Source organism: Ixodes scapularis, unplaced genomic scaffold (genome assembly GCF_016920785.2).
Source record: "Ixodes scapularis isolate PalLabHiFi unplaced genomic scaffold, ASM1692078v2 PGA_scaffold0__279_contigs__length_252992795, whole genome shotgun sequence".
NCBI lineage: Eukaryota > Metazoa > Arthropoda > Arachnida > Ixodida > Ixodidae > Ixodes > Ixodes scapularis.
Window position 1 is genome coordinate 158,287,995 of NW_024609835.1, and position 23,112 is coordinate 158,311,106.

A 23,112-nucleotide genomic window follows, 5' to 3' on the forward strand; every position below is an offset into this window, starting at 1 on the left:
GGGGCGCGTCGGTTTTGGAAGAAGTCCGTTGGAGTTGGTCCCAGCTGGAATTGGTCCCAGTTACAACTGGTTTCAGTTGGAGTTGGTCCCAGTTACCGCTGGTACCAACTCCAGCAACAATGAAACACGGCACAAAATGGAAGGTTGACAAGACTTTATTGTCAAAAACTTGAAGAATGAAACTAAATAATAGGTTCGGTGACATACACTCTCCGGGTTTAGCCACTTTCTTGCGACGGTTGAATCGCTTTTTCAGAGGTAGTATTCGTGAGATGAGGGAAGATCAGCCACTGGCGTCTATTAGTGAAGACGTCCTCGGCTTCTCTCCCCATCGCGTGAAGAAAGGTGCTCACCCGTGATCCCGCATTGCACAGGTGAAGTCCTGATAAGATGGGGTAGCGCTCTCACCTTGCAATCTCTGTCACAACAGTTGAACATTTTCGAGGTAGACCTCCCGCCATTTTTGCCATTGTGCTCTCCAAAAGTTTTCTTCCGTCCGGTCTTTCCTGGCTGCCCTCCGATCGCTGAACTGCATCTTTCCACCCCCGAAGTTCACCGCCGCCACCATGGTGGGTGTGTCGTTAGGTCCAAAGAAGCGCAGCTGTAGTTTTGACATTTTCGTAACGATGCCAACTTCAGCGATGGCGACCCTTCTCTACCGCGTCCGTCCGACTCCGGATGGATGGATGGATGAATGCGGCTGAGCCCTTTGGATCGGGCGGTAGCTTACGGCACCTAGCCATTTTGTTTTACCATTTAAGCTTAGAATATTTAGATGTGAAATCTATATTCACTCCGCACTGCAAAGAAAGTGGGGCTATAAAACCCCCTTGCCATCAGTTAATAAGAAAATACCTATACTCCGTTCCACCTTCAGTCCGAGCGCAGTGGACGCCACAAGCTATCCCAGCCGATCCAGCACCGGGAGAAAATCGCGTGATCTGCCGGTTGGGCAGACCGACGCAGGGAGCTCAAGGTCACATGACACTCTCTCCACGCTGGATTGCTGGGATGGCTCCTAGCGTCCGCTGCGCTCGGACTGAAGGTGAAACGGAGTATAGTTTTCCCTCGCTTTCTGCCACCATTCACTTAATCTTTGCTTGGTAATCTCTACAGTCTTGAAATCCACTCTCCCTTCACTGTCTTTAAAACCCAATGACTTTATTAAATCCATGTTGTCTTCGGTAGGCATAGGGTGAAGCCCTTTACAGTAGATTATAAAGTGCTCAGCCGTCTCGTCCTCCTCTCCACAAGCAGTGCACACTGTATCCATTTCCTGTTACCTCGCTCTGTATGTTCTGGTTCGCAGAACACCCGTCCTCGCCTCAAACAACAATGAGCTTCCCCTAGAATTGTCATAAATGCTTTCTTTAGCAATAACTGTTTTGTTGAATCTATAGCTTTCCAGAGCCGTCTTTGTCTGCATTTCGTCTAGCCACCAGTCTCTTTCTGTGGCCTTAACTTTCTTCCTAACTGAGACCTGCTCTTCCGTAACTCCACTATAGCCTAAAAACTTTCCTCTTAATTTCCTAGTGCACTGTCTCCACTTTGTGTGCATAGGCAGCGCCATCCAGGGATTTCCCTAGAACCCCCTAGGGGGGGTTGAGACCCCCCCTAGTTTTTCTAGACACCCCCCCTTGAATCTAAAAAAAAAGGAAAAAATGAATTAAAATTTTTTTTTTTTTCAGATTAAGTAGAAAACACCACCTCTCAGGTGTATATATAAAGAAAGCATTTGGTTAATAGACGTCTGTAATTTAGCTAGTGGACTAAAAAAGAAACAGTTTTATATTTTATCCAGCCTCGCCTTGCATCGCCCCCCCCCCCCCCCCCCCCGAGCCATTGGGACACCCCCCCCCCCCCTTGATTAGAATCCTGGGGAAACCCCTGGCGCCATTTGTCGACAGCGCGTACCACTAACCCGCACCCGCGTGCCACGGCGGCCGGCTAGCTCTGATTGGCCAAAAGATAAATTTATTTATTAAAAGAAAAAAAAAAACTACATATTTAAATAAGTGTTTTAATATATCTTAATAATGCACTAAATGTTCATTTAGGTAAACACATTTTGTCACTAATTATATTTTCCAATTAAAAGAAATTGTTTAGTTAATTAAAATTTTATTATTATTTTTGTAAATATATAAATGTACCCAAATCAAAAATTTCCCTATTTGTATCAATCTAAAAATGTAAGTATTTTTAGTTTTCTTCATTAGCAAAAGTCAATACACCCCCAACTTGTCAAAATTGTTGCCCCGTGTGGACTGGGAATGGGAAAGGCATTTGAAATCCGACTGGGAACCGCTCCAACCAGTTCCTTTCCTAACTGGTCCCAGTTCACTCCATTCCCAACTGGGAGTCAAACCAGTTGACTCCCAACTGGGAGTGGTTCAAACCAGTTGACCCCTCAGCTGGTCCCAGTTGAACTCCTATTGGTCCCAGTTGATTCCCAGTTGGTACCAGTTGGTCCCAGTTGGTCCCAGTTGAAACCAGTCGAGGTGCCAACTGGTCCCAGTTGAAACCAGTTGAGGTGCCAACTGGTCCCAGTTAGAAATTTTCGCTTCGGGCGAGTGGGCAGGGGAGCCATGATGGACGCAAAGGATCATGTCGGAATGAAGCACTTCCAGTTCTTTAGTTGGGTTTTATTTCTGCTCCACCCGTGAGTTGCCACGAGTATAGTTAGGACATAGCAGGTGTCCCGACTATTTTTTTTCAATTGACCAGTAAGAGCTCGGCATTCTGACAACATCTGACTCCATCTGCTTCTTGCACAGGAGTTACGATGATGTCAGAACACGTTGTAGTGACATCAGAACGGCAAGCTCTTATCGGCTGATTGAAAAAATATAGTGGGTAGACCTCAAGGCATCTAGCATTAATCTACCCACTATCCTTTCAATCAAAGCCAGTCGGAGCTCGGCGTCATTCTGACGTCACCGCAACTCCTCCGCATGAAGCACACAAACTTGCGCTCTGCATAAAACCAGTACTGCTCGTGAATTGTGTTGCCTGTATATTCACTTTGTCCCTCTCTCTCTGATTGGAAAAGCTATGAGTCATCTGCACTTGTCTCGAGCTTTTGATGCTTTGCACGACGCTGCCGGTGAAGGTCCGCTCAAGTGGACCGACGCTGCGCAATGCTTGGGAGACACAGAATTAAGTGTGTGTAGCTCATAGCTCCGGCCTCGATCGGAAGAACAAGGGTCGGCGAACTACGGTGCATACCTGCGTCATTGTGCGACTCTGCTAATGTACCTTTCCTCTCCGATTTCTCGCCACGCCCCACTCGCAGACTTGTTCGCTACCTGCATCCAACAGACGAGGAGCTCAAGTCTCTGGCCGGGATTTTGGGCAAGCCGCACAAAGGGAAAGGCAAGAGGGACAAGTGGCGCGACCGGTGAGCAACTCTCCGCATTGCTCGGGCTTGGCAGCAGTTTGTCATGCTGTAGCCCCGCAGTTGAGGAACTGATGTCGGAGCAAATTTGTGAATGCCACTCTATATGCAAGGCATCTAATACTGTCTGCTCGGTCCTGTCTGCTTTGGAAATGTACCCTACTGAATTTCTAGGATTGCAGTACCTTTTTACTACCTAATAGATACCTAATGGCTAAAGTTCAACATTTTTTAGGTTAGTTTGTTGTTGTTTTTTTTATCAGCAAAGGGGTTGAAAGTGGGATTTATTTATAAACTGGGCACAAGTTTGGCTTTATTTTAAACCTTTTTTTTTAGAGGGGTTACTGATGAACCTCCTATATTTTAATCCTAATTTAAAATTTTTTTGGAAGAAACAAGTATTAAATAAAAAGCCATCTTTTTCACTGCATTTTCATATTCATCATCATTTCGGTTTCATATTCATGATCATCAAGGTTTTATTTTACAGAGATCTCAGGCTAGATATGGGACATGTGCAGACCATTACGCCTTGCACAGTTTCTCCGCACCACGATTGTAGGGAGAGAGCATGTTTCTGGACAAGACAGAAAAGAGGGGGGTCCAGGGTTTCTAGTGCACATAATGTTGAGGGGTACTCTCTGAAGATGTGCAAATTCTCTTACTCAGGTGTGCTTTCCAAGCACTATAGTTGGTGACAGGTTAAGGGTTCAGGGTATGCTCCTCCCACCTCTTTCCACCCCAGCAGAGTGGCTGCTAGAAAAGAGGTCGCCTCCTCTCCAGCATCCGCTCTGCTGAAAGGGAAAGGGGCGGGAGGAGTTTCCCCTGAATTCTTAACCTGTTATCAACTGTAGTTTGTAGAGACTGAACTGAAGTTTCTTCGAGTTCTTTGTCGTGTTGTCTGTTTAAGTGTTTATTTAGGGACAAAATTATCTTTCTTATGCCTTTATATTGCATGTAAAGTAAATTAGTCCCTCTGATGTGGGGGTCTATTCATCTATTTAGCAAAAGCGTGTTGTTGCAGAGGATGACACAGGTAATTCAATACATGAAATTCGTCGACCACATTGATGCGATAGCCTTCTCTGGTTGTCTAATCAGATGCTTGCATAATGCCGTTGCAGTCACACCCTTTTGACTGTGCATGGCTTCACGGTCGTAGGTAGTAGGCCTTAGACTGAGCAGCATACATCCATATTATTATCTCGTTCCACTTCTTGTTGATCATGCAAAATAGAAAAAAGGAAAGACTTGCTCAGCCAACGCTTTCTGCACCGCCAAATGTGTCGGCTGGAGAGTAAGAAGCGCATCACAGATCGCCTGGGTTCCCATTCGATAGCTTCATTTCATGGACTCTTTAGTCCATGTTGCCCTCAAAAAATGCAGTGTGAAAGCGAAAATTGCATTTTATGACAGTAAAGCAGATACTAAATCATATAATTATTACATGATACTTACTAAAAGTAAGTGAGCCGTTCCTTTTTTACAATAAACCTGAGACTGAGGAAAATAAAGAAGTGGTATAGGGTGGTTACAGAAAAAATGTTGTGAAGGGCGGTGTAGCATGATAAATGGGAATCTTAATAATGAAGTTAACTCAAATTTCTAAAAATATATGATTTTTGAAGTTTACATTAAATCGGAAATCATTTGTTTCACGGTTATAACGTAAATGGCTTTAGGTCGTGTCAGTGCTATTCTACAGATTTTGCACATTTGGGCTTTCTCCGGCTCTTTACTCTACATCGTATTTGCATCTTTCTTTCCCATCTGGCTGAACATCAATAAGTTAAACCAAGTCCCCCCATTCTGTCTTCTGCTCGTTTTGTACCATCGTCAAGCAGATAGCAGTGAAACAGTTTATGGGAGCAAGCTAGGGAATTGCTTTACAGCTTCATTTTTGCAGGCTCAATATTTTGCAAATTTTGCAAGGCACAGCTTTCAGGAATATTTTACAGGCACAAAATTTTGTGATTGGGGGTCGTATGCTAAGAAAGCATTAGCATGGGGCGATGCATTCATGTGATCAATTTTTTTGTATATTTTTCAGTCACGAAACTTCCAGTAGTTAGGTCTTTGCAAAAATTAAGTAATTTACCGTAAGTTAAATAAAAACAGAAACAATAAACATAGGGATGGACAGAACAGCACCTCTTTTGACTTTCAACACAAATAGCTTTATTAGGCACCGGCACCCGGCCCAAGAAACCCCGAGACGGAAACGGGGAGGGCGAAAAGCGGGAACATGGAAATGTGAGGGGTGGTAGGGAGAGGATAAAGGCGACACAGACAGGAAAATTACTAGCGGGGAAGAAAAAAGGCCAAAATGGTAGCCGCAAAGAAGCGAAGCCGCCTGAAACGACATCATGGGACGACCTAGGCCATCAAGGTCATCAACTGCGGACGAAGGTATGCCACCTCCTTCGTGGAACGAGAAAGCGAGGGCGCCGAGACGTTTCGGGATGCATGCATTATCGCGTAGGCCTCAATTATCTCACGGCCATAGCGACCTCGGTTCGAACCTAAGATTCTTGCTGAAGAGAATCTAGGGCGACTTGAGGAGCAGGCCCTACTGTGGATGGCAATCGGGTTTTGTGACTCCCTCCCATCGACCTCTCTATCATGCTCATGTAATTTGTTGTCAAAGCAGCGCCCTGTCTGGCCAATATACTCCGCACCACAAGACAGAGGTATGGTGTAAACGTGCCCCAATGCAGAGGGGCGCATTTAATAGTGTTACTGTCGGCCTCCTCTGACAACACGACACTGAAAAAAGACGAAGACATGTTACTTTTTAACGATTTTTTATACAGACCAACACTTTTTCAAGAACAACATGGCTTTTGAACAATGTTTGAACGATTGCGGCCGTGTATTCGACCGCTTCCACTCAAAACATTGCCCTGGCATTAGAACCCGCCACAGATTCGAGGGTAAATTGAGAGTATGGTTGTCTCATGAACGTTTCCCGAAGAGCTTGCTACTCTATCGAACAGCAGTGTTGAGGCACTGGACGTTATGAATCCAAAGTTGGTCCATTTCGCAGCAGACGACTCTTGGCCAGCAGACGACAGCTGGTTTGTCCAGGTCTCGCATTTGGTGTAGCAACATGAATGCTCCCGTGACGTAGTGCCACGCGCTTCGCTTCGACGCTCTTTTTGGGTCGCGGGGGCCGTAGCCAAGTTATTGTAAAACGGAGTATAGGTGTTTGGCATTCCATGAAGCCCTTAAGTGCAGCCTGGATAAAAGCGTGGCCGCAAGGCTCAAGTGGGAGAGAAGGAGTGAGGTGATTGATGCTAATTGGTAAATGGGAAGGTTATGTGTCCAGAAGTGGAGTGAGGAGGAGAGGTAGGCAAAGTGGGAGGTTTCGGGAAGACCACCATTTTTATCATCGAAATGTAGTCATGCCGCGCATTAAATCATCCGATAAAGAGCACCGTGAAAGTAGGCATCTGGGTAAATGGGGAGGTCATCTGACCAGAAGTGGAGTGAGGAGGAGAGGTAGGCAAAGTGGGAGGTTTCTGGAAGACCACCCTTTTTATCATTTTAAGTGTAGTCATGCCACACATTAAATTATCCGATAAAGGGCGCCGTGAAAGTAGGCATCTGGCTGAACACACTACATGTGCTGCTAAACAATGTTATAAATGCTCATGATGCTCGAATGTTTCACGCATGCAACACAGTTGCCTAGCAATTTGCCATACATTTTTTTCAACCCGGGAACCCGCAGCGGCCGCAATGGCACCCTGAATGAGGACAAGGACTACCAGGAGTTCCTGGTGCCCAAGAGCCTGCAGTTTGAGCTGGATGTGGCCCCCATCAGCATCGGGGAGGCCATCCAGCTGCGCTTCTACTCAGACTATCAGTGGCTGCTGGACTTTGCGGGCTGCGCCGTTGTGGTGTATGCCCTGACCGAGGCCTACTACCACTTCCTGCCCGGCAGGGAGGAGGTGAACCTCAGCCTCGTCTGGTGCCTCCTTGTCCTCGGCTTCGCCACGTATCCTTGGCTCGGTCGTTTTTGCGCCTGCCGACGGCTGCGGTGTGCTCGTTTCGTTTGATTTCTCGTCGTGCCAAGGAGTCTGAAATGCTACGGCTTGACCAAAATGACCGCACCGTGTTCCCCGGGTGTGATGTGGAATTGCCCAGTAGGTGCCCAGCTTGGCCGCCGACAACCGTTGTGGCCATGCGCTCGCGATTGGTCTTTCGTATCGCTGTGGATGCTGATATCCTCGGTAACTTCGGAGGAATGCAAATCTCGGACTTGCAGATATGACGACGGTTTCTCAGAAGAGGAAAGTATTGTAGAAGCTTCTGTGGGCTGGTGGAAGCACAGCCGCATGTGGAAATGCAGCTACAAATGTTTTGGTGGTTAGTGCTGTCTACTGCCGACATTTTTGTGTTCACCGTTACTTTAGATTCCCACTAGTATCATAATTACTTTCATCTCGAACGTTGTGGCTGGTATGCTGCCAGACCCATACAAATTAATATACCGCATTGTTGGCAGGCAAGGTTGTCTCTTTTCTCTCGTACGGCAAGACATAAACGAAGTACCTTGCCGTGCCCTACATCTTCCCGCTGGTTTGGTGTGCCGTTCCTTGACCCCTCGTCATCCCAGCAAGGTGCTGTTCTCTCTGACGGCCCTGTACTTCCGGGGGGAGGAGCCCGTGGGGGAGCGGTCCCTCTGCCTAGTCTCGGGGCTCTCCTTCTTCGTTCTGGCCATGGTCGTGCTCATTGCAGACGAGGACTTTCTTGAGTTTGGCCTCAGGGATGGTGAGTAACGTGTGGCGGCAGTGACTTTATCGGCCGAAATGAATTCCTACGTTACTCGCTGGCCCACGTTAGTGGCGTGGCTTAAACGGCAGAGGCGTCGGCTGCTACGGTGATTCGAGGAAAAGCGCCGGCCTACGGATCTCCAGCTGGCGGGTTCGAAGCCTGGCCAAGGTGTCTGCAACCTTACGGAGGCTGATTGCACGGAGAAGGCACCATTTAATCGAGATTTCGGTCGTACGTCAAGGAATCGAAGGACCGAAGCTCGTGGCTAGAGACTGACACCCGGTTCATTACTGTTTTCCTTTTGAAAGTCTTTGCTTCGTCAGAAGGAAGTTGGAGTGCCGATTTGTCGAAGCAGGAATGGGGGTCCTTTCTGTGGCGGGGGTCCGGTCAGGGGCACTTGAATTTTCCACCCGAATCTTTAATTTCATGCTTTTTCTGGTTGCAGCATACCTAAGCTTCAATGAAAGTTCACACCAGTTTCTGGAGATTCAGGGGCTCAGTTCAAGGTGAGTCTGATTTGACTTATTTGGGAGCAATGTCGAGCTATCTCTGCCTCTTGTGCAGTCGTCAGCACTAGCTGATGAGCACCCAAGTGCCAAGCCATATTAACATGTGGCACCGCTCATGTATTTTCCAATAGCTATTGGTATTTCTTTATATAAATCTTATCTAGCGTAGATTAATCGGGCATTTAACGAGTAAACAGCCATATTATTATGATTTAAATCTAAAAGTATGACCGGGCATCCTAATGTCAGGTACCTAGACTTGACAAACACAAATTGTGATCCACACGTTTTCTCACATCAAGGTAACGGAGCAACTGAGACACTTCCATGATAGCAGCCTTTCCATTTTTCAGCCAAAAGCATAGTTTTGTAAGATGTACAAAAAAGAAACCCACAACTGTTGAAACATGCGACCGCACAAACTGGTCAAGAAGTGCTTTCCTCCAAGAAAGGCATCACGTTCGACGTCATCGCCATGATGTCACTTTGCCCCAGTGCACACTTGCTGGAGGGAGAGCACACGCACAAACTAAAATACAGTAGTACACTATTACATTTTTGGGAAATAATTGAAATTAGGCTAAAATAGTCTAGATTCTTCTAAAATAACCTACCTAAATTATATTATATTACTTTAATTTTATTTCTTTTTAAGATATTTGAGTTTATTTATATAGTGCCAATCGTTTCAAATATTAAAGCACATACACGGTGATATTCTAAAGTTTAGAAGATTGGCACATGCTTAGTATGACTTACCGTAATATCCTGAAAGAACACCCACCTTTTCACAGGAGATAATTGGGGAAAAAAAGGTGGGTTGTTGAATCTTTGAGATTAACCCACCTGCCTTTTTGCAAGAATGTTTTACTATCGTGAAGTTTGTTACTTCCATACCCGTACGGGGCACTGCCCTTTGGCATACAGCACGAACGCTTGTTGCGTGAAAACATGCTTCTAAAACTGCTATGTTCCCTTTGTTAGGCTGGTTAAGAAGTGCCTTTGCTGATCTGTAAATTAAAAAAAAAAAAGATGGAGTAAAAAAGAGTCAACAAAAAAAATAGAAAAACCTTCCGAGTGCAACCAGCGAGCGAGCAACCAGGTGAAAGAAGCGGTGAAGCACAATGCTGGGGAAGTGGTAAAGCTGGCAATCGTGTTGGTTCAAGCCGAGTCAGGCACCTTGTCAATCACAAGGAGCTGGCTCTTGTGCAACTTTCTTGTTTGGTGCATAGATGCATGCTTCCGGAGACTTTTAAAAAGAAAGGTCTGCCTAGGTGACTCCAGTTTTTTGGAATTTCCATTTTTGGGGGAGAGAGGGGACCATATATCAGGATTTCCTTTGACATAGGTATCTTGACATCAAAGTGTGGGCCAAAGTTTGACGGTGGGCTTAAGTTCAGGCAGTCTTGGGTAGTAACACGTTATTGTAATTTCGTTACTTTTTTGGTAACTTGTAACTGTAACGAGTTACTTTTTAAAAATGTAACTTGTAACTGTAGTTCTATTACTTTTTTCTAAAGTAACGATGAAAGTAACGACGTTACTTTTGTCGTTACTTTCCAGTTTTTTTATGAATAATATATAATTGAATGAGTACAATCTAGCTATTCGTTGCACTTTCCAAATTGTCTGTTCCGATATTCCGAGTGTCAAGTTGGCCTTGCACAAACTTGTGAATACGCATTCTTTCTCACGAGTCACGTCCTGAATATAGCCACGTGTAGAATTGATGGAAAAAAAAAGTAGTTATCTACGCACGCGCTTGTACTTTGTGACTGAACACTTACATCTTAGGATCTGAAGCACTATCTATGTTGCGGTATTCTTTTTCCTGCACAAACGCTTTTTAATCGGGTGAATCAACCGTGAATCAACTATACACGCGGAGTGCACTGTGCATATCTGGTATTTTGATTAGCGCCACTACTCCGCAATGTATGTGTTTCGTATTTTGATTTTACGCCACTACACCTGCGTGGTGTCAAAAGTCGAGGCAACATTTACTGCTGTTTGCGCGGGGTTTGCTTCTGGCTTGCCGGGTACGAACAGAAATATATCCAGGGACTCTATGAACCCAGCGCATACGTCAACGAGCCAGCAATGTGCTAGCAGGGGCGAATCCAGAACTCCGTTTATTTATTTATTTTTTTTTGTGGGGGGGGGGGGGGACGGGATGGGACGGGACGGGACGGGGACGGGGACGGGGACGGGGACGGGACGGGACGGGACGGGACGGGACGGGAACGGGACGGGAACGGGACGGGACGGGACGGGAACGGGACGGGGACGACGGACGGGAAATTTGCAAGGATACTATTTTCCCATTCTTTCGTGTGCACCGGGTGGTCCACCTATGCCAAATTGCCCTCCGAGAATGGGGGGGGGGGCGGTTGTCGCCCTTGTCCCCCCCCCCCCTGGATCTGCCCCTCTGTGCTAGTGCTACCAAGGTTAGGGCACTTGTATTGGGTCCGCGTTTGTCTCCATGCAATTCCTTCCAGGGTGCCAGTCGGGCGCCTGTTCAGCAAGGGCAGACACGTGTTCGCCATTAAACGAGGGAAGCTTTCACATACCAATTTCGAGAAGCAACTGCTACTAGGTCACAATATGAAGTAAAAAGCACACTTTTTAATTTTATGCAAAGAAACTTGGTGAGGGGCGTTTTCTAGTTTTTCCTAATTTTTTGTGTTATACAAAAGTAACTGAAAAGTAGCGTAGTTACTTTTTGAAAGTAAGTATAACTAACGAGTTACTCTTTTGTTCCGGTAACTGTAATGGTAACTTTGCTACTTTTTTTTTAAAGCAACTGTAACTGTAACGAATTACTTTTTAAAAGTAATTTACCCAAGACTGCGTTCAGGATATCATAGTAAATCTCAATACAATCAATCTATCGTCTGTATATGTTGCCTTTTAAGGCCGCCGAACAACCGGAAAGGAGGAAACCCTCCCCCAATTCCTCCTTTCTGTGGAGAGAAGCTCGGGCACCCGCTGCTGTGGGAAGAGGAGGAGAGGGAAGGGAGGGCGGGAAATCGGGAACAGGCGTTCTTCCCAGCAGAAGACGACTCTTCACGTCTGCCTCTAACCGCCTTGTCCATTTCCCCACGAAGTGGCCCCACCTCCCAGCTGATGTTCAAGTTGGGCCTGGCCGTGTGGTGCGGCTTTGTCGGTGCCTTCTTTACCTTCCCGGGGCTACGGTATGCCAGAATGCACTGGGACTCCTTCAAGTACTGCGAGGGACAGCCTTTCCTCAAGTGAGACCCCCTTCGGATGCCTTGGTGTCTTGGCCAATGCGGTTGTCGGCATTCTCTTTCGACACTATTCGGCATTCATTGCACTATGGCAAAAATATATGTTTCTAAGCGTCTGTCCTGATCTCAAGAAGCAAAGAGTGGTGTAGAGATCAATGTGGAGTGGTGCGAACATTGCAGAGATCCCGACCAGCGTGCTTCGCTCATTTATTTAGGACAAGATGGTGGCATCGTGTCAGACGACAAAACAAATTTGACGTTTGAATTTTTGCGGCACAAGGTCAGTCTGCCTTTGAAGTGCAGCGACGCTGGTTTATGCTTTGGTGGGCCCGGGGGGACGCCAACGAGGTTTGACCGGAGGAAAATTAGTGACTCTCTCGCCAGAGGAGGAGGCAATGGGTGACATTCTTATTTCTTTTTTGGCATATCCCCCAAAGGTCATCCTGGCGATCACCTGCACGGTCTGGTGATAGTTACAGAAATGCATGGGCGTAATAACGAGGGAGGAATTATGTATTTTTTTAAGGTTTTAGGCTTGATGGCGCTAGCTACTGCCCATTATAAAGTTTACAGCCCTTAACACCTTCATATCCATTCATCCGAGAAATTTAGCCTGTGCATCACACACACTGATCTCTATGACAATTGCTGGATCGCACATCCCCCCTTGTTCGCTGCAGCACAAGTGCGGCCACCGGACGGTTATCTTACATGCTGTCTTTTTTTTTCGTTTTGCTAGCGTTGCAGAGGCCGGCGGCAGCGTTTTAAAGACATGTTTTCTACTTATTCGTCGTCATTCGCCGCAGAAGTTCTTTAAGATCCCAAGTGAGGCGTGATACTTGTTGTTGAGAACACATAAAAATTTTTACGAAAGCGCAGTGCCGCAGGAAAAAGGGGCAACTCGTCCAAAGCAAGTTTTGCCGGGGTAGCGGCATGTTCAAAGCTTCCTTGGCATGCCGAAGTGCCGTGTCTCTGTGCCTTCGCACGCTTGGATACCGATCAAGAATTGACGCCCTGTGGATGTGTTTTGCGATTGCAATGTGTGTGAAGCCGTATGTGCCTCTGGATCAGCGTCTTACTTTACACTGACGATTGTGTACTTGCGGCATTCACGGTCCAGAAACAAGCTTGATCCAGCATCCAGTGTGACGGGAGAGGGGGGGGGGGGGGAGGAGGTACGTTTTTATTTGTCAGATGAGGAGTTACAGAATACCGCGCACAACAGCTCCTCATCACTGATCAGTGCTGGCTCATTATGAACCTACTTATTTCACATGACGTTTGAGCGCGGCCCCCGTAATTGTGATTGGTCAACAGATTGTACACGATCATATGGGCCACGCTTCAAAGATTTTCATTCTTGCCGTCTTGTACTTTTGCCTTCGAAAACCCTCCTTGCTCCACAGTGTTGCCCTATTCGTCCTCCCATATTATCCATTAGAGTATATTTGAAACATAGCCATAGTCACCCCCTTTTATTGATAGCAACTTACCGGAACAGCTGGACGATCCAGAACCCTGTGGCAAAGACATCTACGCGCGACGCACCTTCAGAACTTTGGTGTGGCGTCGATTCTTGATCAGTATCCAAGCGTGCGAAGGCACGAAGATGCAGCACTCGGCGCGCCAAGGAAGCTTTGATCATGCCGCGAGACCAATGACACTTGCTTTCGACAAGTTGTACCTTTATATACGGCTTCACACGCATTGCACTCACAAAATACAACTGCACGGCGTCGATTCTTCATCGGTATCCAAGCGTGCGAAGGCAAAGAGACACAGCACTTCAACGTGCCAAGGAAGCTTTGAACATGCCATGAAACCAGCGAAACTTGCTTTCGACGAGTTGTGCCTTTTCCCTGCGGCACTGCGCTTTCATGAAAATTTCCACGTGTTCTCAACTGCAAGTATCACGCCTCACTTGGGGATCTTAAAGAATGTCTTCAGCGAATTACGACGAACGAATAGAAAACATGTCTTTAGTATGCTGCCGCCGGCCTCTGCAACGCTGGCAAAACAAACAAAAACGGCATGCAGAAAGGTCGTCCGGTGGCCGCACTCGCGGAGCGGGGATGCGCGGTCCAGCAATTGTTATTGAGATCAGTGATCACGCTGTAGTCATACACGTCTGCTCGCTCGTACGATGCTCATCCAGATTGAAAGGGGCAGGGGTGGGGATTGAACCAAAAATCCCTGGGTTCTGCCGCTCGAGCTTTCACTCCATGTGCTTCAAGCTGCGGTGTGCTAACGCATAATCGGCCACTAATCTCCCCGTGGCATTATGTCGCTACTTGTGTATGTACAGGTTGTTTCATGAAATGCCAACCAATCTTTTTCTGCAAAAACCATGCATTTGGCATAAAAGGTGTGTATCATGTATTACCGTATAAACTCGTGTAAGGGCCGCACTATTTTTTCCTGATTTGAGGGCAAATTTTCAAAGTGCGGCCCATACACGGATAAAAAAAAAAAATTTGTATCCTTTCGAAATGAACGTACATGAGCGCGCTCGGCTGCACTGGTCGAAAACGCCTTCACTCCGGAATCCGGACTGAATCGTCAGTCGGACTTTAATTAGTTTACATACTGCGCAATACGCATCTTTTTTTTTTTTTTTTGGTACTTGATAGCATGCGCGGCAACTTTCGACTTGAATCCCGTATGACTGTTGAAGTGGTACTTGCCCATAGCTCTCAGATTGCGCAAAAAGGCAGACAAATCGCAACACTTTGACACGAATCGAAGAACAAAAGGAAACCTCCCCAGAGCGTACAGTGGCGTTCGGAAACCTGAGTGCGCGAAAGCGAGCTACGCGAAAGCGAGCGACATGATCACGGGAACAAAGGCGAGTCCTTGAGTGCGGGCCGGGGCACTTGGGAATGCTGCAAATGGCCTATTGGCCGGTAATGCAAAACATGCCAGTGTTAGGACATGCTTCTGAGGTTTTGATTTTGTAAGGCAGTGGTTCTCAACCATTGATGTTTTGCGGACCCTTTGTGGATCAGCAGAGATGGTGGAGGACCCTGTTTTTGGTGAGGGGAAAGGGAAGGTATGATAATGATTTAATAAATGTATATAACTTAGGACTAGTGTGAAGTAGACCTCTCTCATAGACATACACACGAGAAAACTAACCCGTAAATTGGAATGTTTTTCTCAATATGAAAAAATGCAACTTTTATTGCAGGGCTTGACTGATGAGGCAGGGCGATTGCTTTTGCCGACCCCAAGGGGTCCGGGACCCCCACTTGAGAAATACTGTTGTAAGGAGTAAAATATGACCAACGGGAAACCAAAACATCTACGGTGCATCCCTGCATGTTTCCAATTCAAACTACTGCCTTTATTCATACTAAAGAAAAGGTTAATCTCTCGAGCTTAATTAATTAAGAACGTTGTTATCCCGGACGTGTCATCTCTAAGCAAGGTCGTCAACCGTTGTTACTTTGTGATTGGTAGTTTCCTTCGCTAAATATTGGCCGGCATTTTGTGAAACGGCTATACAGTAAACTCTCAATCGAGCGAACTTCAAGGGACCCAAGGAAATAGTTCACTTAACTGAAAGTTCACTAAACTGAATATATTCTCTAGAACAGTGGTTTTCAAATGGGGGTCCGTGGACCCTCTGGGGTCTAGGGGTTGGCGAAGCCCAGCCTCACCAGTCAAGCTTGGCAGTAAAAGTGGTTTTTTCGCAAGTTACGAAGAAATGTTCCAATTTTCAAGTGAATTTTCTTGTGTCAGTAAGAGAAGACTACTTCATACTAGCCCTTAGTTATATCTATTTATTCAATCACTATCACAATTAACTTATACCTTCCCCTTCCCCTTACCAGAAGCGGGGTCCTCCACCATCTCCGGCGATCCACAAGGGGTCCATGAAACATCAGTGGTTGAAAACCACTGCTCTAGAATATGGAACAGCATAGGGTGCAGCATACATCGAGTCAAAAGTGTGAAATGCAATTTATGGAGTCGTGTACATTGAGATATACGAAGTACATAACAGTTAAGTTGCTGCCTTTCTCATTCTGAAAAAACATCTGTAATTTTCATTTGCACCGACGCTGTTAAAGCACATGAAGTAACAAAGCTGTCCAGAGAGTCCATGTCTTTCTGCACTTTGTCTGGCAAAGCTTGCTGCTGTGACGAAGCCATACCGCAACTGCATTGTCCACCGGATTGACATATGCCATGCAGAGTCGTTTCCTGTTGGGATTGAAGGCAGTTTCTCTTTCAAGCTTCGACTTTTGCTTCACTATCGTTGACAATATAGACAGTGGACGCCCATAGTCCTTTGCAACGTCCACTTGCCTTTGACCATTGTCCAGACGCTGAAGGATTTTGAACTTGTCTGACAGAGACAACTGCTTCCGTTTCGTCGTACTCATTACAAAAGTGGGCGCACAAACTGCCGTCCTGCCATTGTTACCCAGAACTAAGATGGCCAAACGAAACTGATGAGAAAGTAAAAACAGACACACCACGTGGTTCGTTTTTCGTCTACCGCACCGCCGCTTTTCCTTGGCGGCGCTGTAAATGCTAGTGATAATACGCCGCCGCTGCAGAGCCGGCGGCAGTGGGGTAGTGGGCATTGGCTACGCCAGCACTGCAGAGCACAAAACTTTGTTGAACTGATTGCAAAAATAATCCTGGGTCCACGGATTAACTTCATTGAACTGAAATAGCCGGGGATTTTTTTTAAGTTTGTTAATCTGAAATATTTGTTAAACCGACGTTCGTTCAAGTGAGAGTTTACTGTACTATATGTAAATCCCAATCAAACTACAAATTAGCTATTTTCACAGCGCGTTTTCAAACCTACTTTGACGGCTTTGCATTTTGACCGCCAGGAGCCACGAATGTTTTTTGGCTGAGAAGGCCAAATGCGAACCTGCCGCCACAGTTTTCTGTTCGAGCCTCTAGGTGCCATAGATTTTTGCCGGAGTTGCCAATAGCAAACTTCAATGGAACGAAGTCCTCTATTTAATAAAGCATAGATCTTTTCATTATGTGTTTTGCGTCAAACTAGTTCTACGCTCAATGTAACGAAGTTAGCTTTGCTGTCATTTCAATAAAACAAAGAACCGGTTCCATAGAAGAAGAAATAATGGGTTCCAAAGGAGTATTCCGCGATTGAATCACCACGTATAAGAACATTTTTATGGGTCCGCCCGCCGGCGGTAGTTACTTCGCAGGGAGGGGCTTCCCAGTGAGGTGCGCAGAGTCGCAGAGTGGCGGTGAAGGCACGGCACACGGGGAAGCCCGCCCCACAAGTTCTCCCCTCGAACCGGCCAAAAAACATGGAACAAGAAGTTTGTGGGTCGCTAGGGCCACTAGCCATCGCGGTCGCGGACAGTAACATCTAGGTAAGCATTGACAAGATATGCTCTGCTGCTGCCATGATCACGAAAGACGGTAATAGCAAGGTCTTTCGCTCGAGAAGGGAGTGAAAATTCTTCGAGCGATCTCCAACAGCATTAGGTAACGGACGGTGCTACTCGATTTGAATACCCAGCACACCCCGTAGCACGTTTCCTACGATCTTGAGAGCCAAGGAGCCTGTCCCTCCTTCATGGGGACCCTCGCGTCGCGGCAACGGAAGAGGCAACCAACGATTCATTGGGAAACGATTTGCTAGAAATGAAGACTGTGATGCCGACCCCGAAGACCCTCCCGAGGGCACCGTGATGAACGTAGAGTCTCAATAATTCGAGCTCCAGGAAGCCACGAATTTTATCGCGATGGCATTTAGGAGCTTGTGTTGCAGAAAATCCGGCATCGGCGGGACGGGAAAATCCCAATCAGTCAATGGGGTCGTGACGTCGCAGCCATGTTACCTCGTGCGGGAATTTCAAACAACCCGCAACACACGCATCAAAACGTGACGTCTCACGTGGAATGAAAGTTATTAAAATGTGACATGTAATGCAAATCGAAGGTCGCTGCATGTCTAAAATTATTTCACTTTATAAAGTAATTCATTTGCCTTAAATAAAAATTTGAAGAATTTTAGGCGGAGGCGGGATTCAAACCCACGACTCTTCGGTTACAAGCCAGGCACGCAACCGACCAGGCCACGCAGACACGCACGGCTTGAGAATGAACGGGGGTTTGTATGTTTAGCTATCGCGTTCCACTCTTAAAGGGATGGTGAACCGAAATTCGGATTTAAAAAAAAACACTTCAGGATATGTAGGCAGGACGCTACAATTCCTACAACACTACTCGTAAGGCGATATCTCGAATGGACGGCCATATTTTCGGAAAAAGAGGTCGAGATTGAACCAGGCTAATGAGGCACGTGACGTTAATATACCTAGTTTCCCCCTCTCTTCGCTTTGCTCCCTCAAGGCCGCGAGGCTGAGAAGATGCGAGGCCATTCCCTCTCCTTGGAGAAACATGACGTCAACATTCCTGTCAAATGTGCCTCCTTTTCTTGAAAAATATGGTTATCCGTTCGAGATATTGCTGTATGAGTGATGTCTTGGTGTTTGTAGCATCCCGCCGCACGCTTTTGCCGCGTGTTTTGTGGAATCTATATTTCAGTTCAGCATCCCTTTAAAGTCGAAGCTTAAAAGGACTCTGACCCCACCCAAAAATGTTTTCAATTTTTTGCCAGTTGATTAAATAAGGTGTCAGAAGGCTACCCAATCAATATTTTGCTACAGCGTCACATATATATGTACTAAAGTAAAAGAATGCAAACTGCTCCAAACTAAAACCGAAACTGGACTGGGGAGGAAGAAAAGATACAGGGCTAGAGGAAAAAGTTACTGGAAGTCTCATGGTTGTGCAACTTTTTTTTTTTTTCAATCGGAACTTAATAAGCATTGGTTATTAAATTATTAAATTTTAAAAGCCGCAAAAAATGGGTATCATATTTTTTCTTCTATTTTTAATATTGAGTGTGTGCCTTCAGTGAACCACAACTTCGATTATCTTTGATGGTTTTGTCTAAACCATAGAAAACAGCACATGACTATGGAAAAGAGAGTGGGCATGACTCAAACCAGCCAGTTCTTGATTGGCAGTTCTGGGTAGAAAGAAAACTAATTTCAAGCCGCAAGTTGTGTTCTGGGTAGTTGGGCTCTTATATGGCCTATACAAATAAAAACCTTGGCGAGCATAAATACTCTGTCAGTGCCCTTTAAAGGGCAACTCCGCTTCTTTTCCAGTAGTGCAAAACTATACAGTTCTCTTTGTTATCATCTACAAAACCCCCATGACAAATATTACGACGGAATTCCGCCTAGAAGTTCATTAAAATCGCTGTCAAAGTTTGACAAGCACGAATCCGCTGGTTTTGGATGAGACGTGCGGGCCAGACAACACTGCCCGGCTGCATTTCCGCTTCCTCCAAATTCCTTCTCCCGGCACGTCCGCGACGTCATCAAGCATGTACAGGTTCTTTTTTTTTTCTTAATTTTGTTTTCTTTCCCGGGGAGAGCACGGGTGGCGCCAGCGCTGTGGAAGACGTGAGTGACGCGCTCGGCCGGTCCGGCGCTCGACTATTGATACTACTGATAAGCCGATCGCCTCGTTGAGCGCGGCTTGTGTTACATCCCATACTTTTGAACACCAAGTAAAAGGAGGAGAGGGAAGCTGCTTTTGTAAGAATTTTGAGTGACAGGTTAATCTTCTATAATCTTCTGGGAGGAGAATAGCGACGCCTGTGCTAATCCAGGAGGCACAAAGGAGGATCCTGAGAAGAAGGGAGCTCCTTCTTCCCTTTTATATCACGTGGGTGTACATGCTTAGTGATGCCGAATATACAATGTTGTCCGGCTTTGCCATCGTTTCGGTTTCGGTTTGTAATCATGGCTAGAGTAAAATTACTCGAAAAATATTTTATTTTTCGCGAAACAAAGGATTGGGGATTGTTTTTGAGTGCTTCAAAAAGCAAAATCGGCCACTATCTCAAAATTTTTGAAATTAGGCGGAGTTGCCCTTTAAGCATCCTGTAATTTTGTTTGAATTATCAGAAATTCATCTCTATATGATGCGAGATAAAATTATGATTTACCATATAAATGGCAACACATACAAAGAAGATACTTGATTTCCTCTACATAGGCCTACTGTTCACAAGCAAGTATGCCACACATGAAACATTTGTGAAATGTATGACATAAGTTTATTTATCCTTCAAAAATGTTGTTTATCATTGACTACTGATTACACTTAGTCATTACACTTAAGGCCCGTTCACACACTTTCAACCTCTTCGAACCGGACGGGCATATTTTCTATTTCTCTCGCGCATTATACTTTCTTTCTTGGCTCTAAAAACTTTTGTCAACGTTATAAACGAGCCTTTCTTATAGGTATTACGCACATTTGTCCTTGGAAATCCCGCAGAACCTTCACTCTTGTGAAATGCAGTTCCAGGGTCACCGCATAGATGGCACCAGAGTGCCAGTGTGTTCTCTCGTCCTAAGAAATTTTAAAGAGGTTTCAACAGGTCTCATCTCTCTCGATCATACTTGTTTGCAAGAGTGTGAACGGACCTTTACTGCTTCTGTGTAAACCAGTGCTGAGCCAGTGTGGTGCCACTCTTTCCAGAATGGTGCTTCATCTGAGCTTCGTGTCACCTCTATTTGTGGTGCTGTTCTGGGTGAAGCCCATTGCGCGGGAGTACTTCACCGAGCGGTCCTTTCCGGGCATGAGGGGAAACCTGTGAGTACTCCTGTTCGCCTTTTTGCGGCTCTCAAATTTGGAAAACAGAAAACGCTTCATTGTGACGTTCCAGCTTGTCGCAGTTACAGTGTCGGAGACATCGATCCAAACCAGCTACAATTCTATGCCGTGTGTGCCCATTTTGCTGCCTGTCAGACAAGGAGGGGGCATGTCCTCCAATCATTCAGCTTCAACGGCATTGCAAATGGAGTGGTCTTGTTAGGCTCCACCGCAAACTATGTTCTTATAAAGTGCCGTCATTTAACCTCGAACACCCCGTAAAGAAAACCTACTGACCCTGACTCTGGGCAAATATCATAAGCCCTCTGTCGAATAAAGATATAGGCCCAATTTTACATTTTCGAAGATTTACAGCTGGCCCGCATTGAGTTTTAGAGTGCAGCTCTTAGGCGCCTGTTTCCGGCTTGAGCGGCAGCGCCAGCGCCGTGGGCGTAACAGTGCATTGCATTATGGGACTTCTCCCATAATGACGTCACAAGGGTCGCTAGGGTCACGAGTGACGTCACAAAGGTTGCTAAGGTCATGAGTGACGTCACAAGGGGGGAAAAAAGGAGGGGAGATGAGGAGGAGGAGGAGAAGAAGGTACTCTCCCCTCCTCCTTCTCAAGAACTGCACTCTAATTCGGCATTACAGGAAATTGTAAATGTCTCATTTTTTACTCTGCGAGAACCAGGCATGTAAGGAGCAGCATCCCGAGAACGATGTTCTTGTGTGCCAGGAAAATACCATATTTTTCTATGTAAAAGTTACACTTTTTTGTTTACAAAATGTTTTTCGGTGCATTTTACACAAACTTGCGACTTGTGTACCGTAGCTTCCGGACTATAAGTCGCACCCTTGTATAAGTCAGATCCGTATATCGAGCTGTTTTCGTAGAAAAGTTTGTATATAAGTCGCACCTCTTTGCACGGCTCGCGCAATGAGTTTTTCAGAATTATGCGCATCATATTGTGAAATCTGAGTTTCGCACACTCAGCCTGATCGCACATACCGTTTGACGCGCCTGTGCGATTTTGACGTTTCAACTCGGGAGAAATGCCCATAGCACTGCACTGTCTGGTGGGGGCAACCAAGTGTTTCACAGCTAAAGGACGTAAACCCTGCAAGATGAGAGGGTAGTCAGCTTTATTCGAGCGAACACATGCCAAGCGAACGAAAGTTTAACAAGCTAGACACTCGTGAACCAAGCTTTGGACCACTAGGTCTAGCCTAGGCCAAGTCCCAGAGACAACGCGAGCATCAATGCGCAGGCAGAAAGATAAACCTTGACATACTTTTTTTCGGTACTTCTAAAAGATATGTTTTGCAAAATCCTTCCTTTTACATATAGCAACACAACTGGAGCGTGGCTGAAAAAAACTGCTCATTAAATGGAAACGAATAACGCGAAAAAATATTCTGCAATGCAAGTATACCAGCACACTTACTTTTCTGTGTTACTGAATTCAAGGAAACGAATATGGAACCATGGCTGAATTAGGCAACATCCATAACGTGCTGTAAAACTTGCCTATCCACATTGAGCCACGTCGGGGAAACCATAAAATTCCTTGCTTTCCGAGTCTGTTATGGAAAGTGTAGAAGAGTGCGGCGACAGCAGTGGCTTCTGGAGGGGGAAACAGCACCTATGGCTAGCACTTACGGTGCTCTGCGAAAGATTGCCCGCGGCGCATATAATAAATTGCGTCGCACCGTGAATTTAAAAAAAAATGTATATAAGTTGCATTGTTGTGTAAAACGCACCAAGCAAAAAGGTTTAAAAAAAACCTAGACTTATACGCCGGAAAATACGGTGTATGTGTTTTTCCTCGAGTGTGGTAACTGCACAAATATGCCAGGGGGCTATATTTTTCATTCGATTCGCCAGTCAGAACATTGAAACCGGTTCCCGCTTGTGCATACATATATTGCGATCACAACACAAATATGCGAGTTCGTCTATACAGTTTTGCCGCACCGACCGTACAAATATAAAAGTCCAATTTACGCAAAGGTGCAACTTATAAGCCACCATTTTTTTGTGAAATCGCCCTTTTACAAAGAAGTGCAAACTATAAGATACGCTGACTTCCTTACCCCAGGGGGATTTCGGAAGGTTTCGCTAATGCTTTATAGTCGTGCAGCGACGCCCGGCTTTTGCGTGGGACCTCTGAAACGACTTTGGGTTCTTTTGTTGGTTTGGGAACCTTGAGAGCTCCTCTCTGTATCTCAGGATGAGCGGGGAGGCCTTTGAGACGACGCGCATCCTGCTGGTGCTGGGGGTGGTGTTGCTACGGCTGCTGCTGATGCCCCGCTACCTGCAGTCCTACCTCAACCTGGCCCCCGAGCGGATGGCCGACATGCGCAAGGAGGCCGGGAACATCTCCAACGTCGAGCTACAGCGAAAGGTCCCCGACATCCGCCGTCCTTACCACCGCCTCTTTTAGCTGCGTCTTTTAAAGGGGCGGTACAGTTGTATTGGTGGTCGAAAGAACTTGCAGCT

At 46.0% G+C, this 23,112-nt stretch overlaps 1 protein-coding gene across 1 annotated transcript in view; it reads left to right on the forward strand.

Annotated features, from left to right (window-relative positions):
• LOC8039436 (transmembrane protein 161B) overlaps positions 1 to 23,112 on the forward strand; it is a 43,797-nt gene that overhangs the window by 6,485 nt on the left and 14,200 nt on the right. Inside the window, exons 3-9 of the mRNA XM_029994891.4 lie at positions 3,296 to 3,400; positions 7,131 to 7,397; positions 8,019 to 8,173; positions 8,622 to 8,682; positions 11,793 to 11,936; positions 20,496 to 20,609; positions 22,843 to 23,017. Of these exons, the coding sequence (XP_029850751.3) occupies positions 3,296 to 3,400; positions 7,131 to 7,397; positions 8,019 to 8,173; positions 8,622 to 8,682; positions 11,793 to 11,936; positions 20,496 to 20,609; positions 22,843 to 23,017 (1,021 nt within the window). The remainder of the gene's footprint in view (positions 1 to 3,295; positions 3,401 to 7,130; positions 7,398 to 8,018; positions 8,174 to 8,621; positions 8,683 to 11,792; positions 11,937 to 20,495; positions 20,610 to 22,842; positions 23,018 to 23,112) is intronic.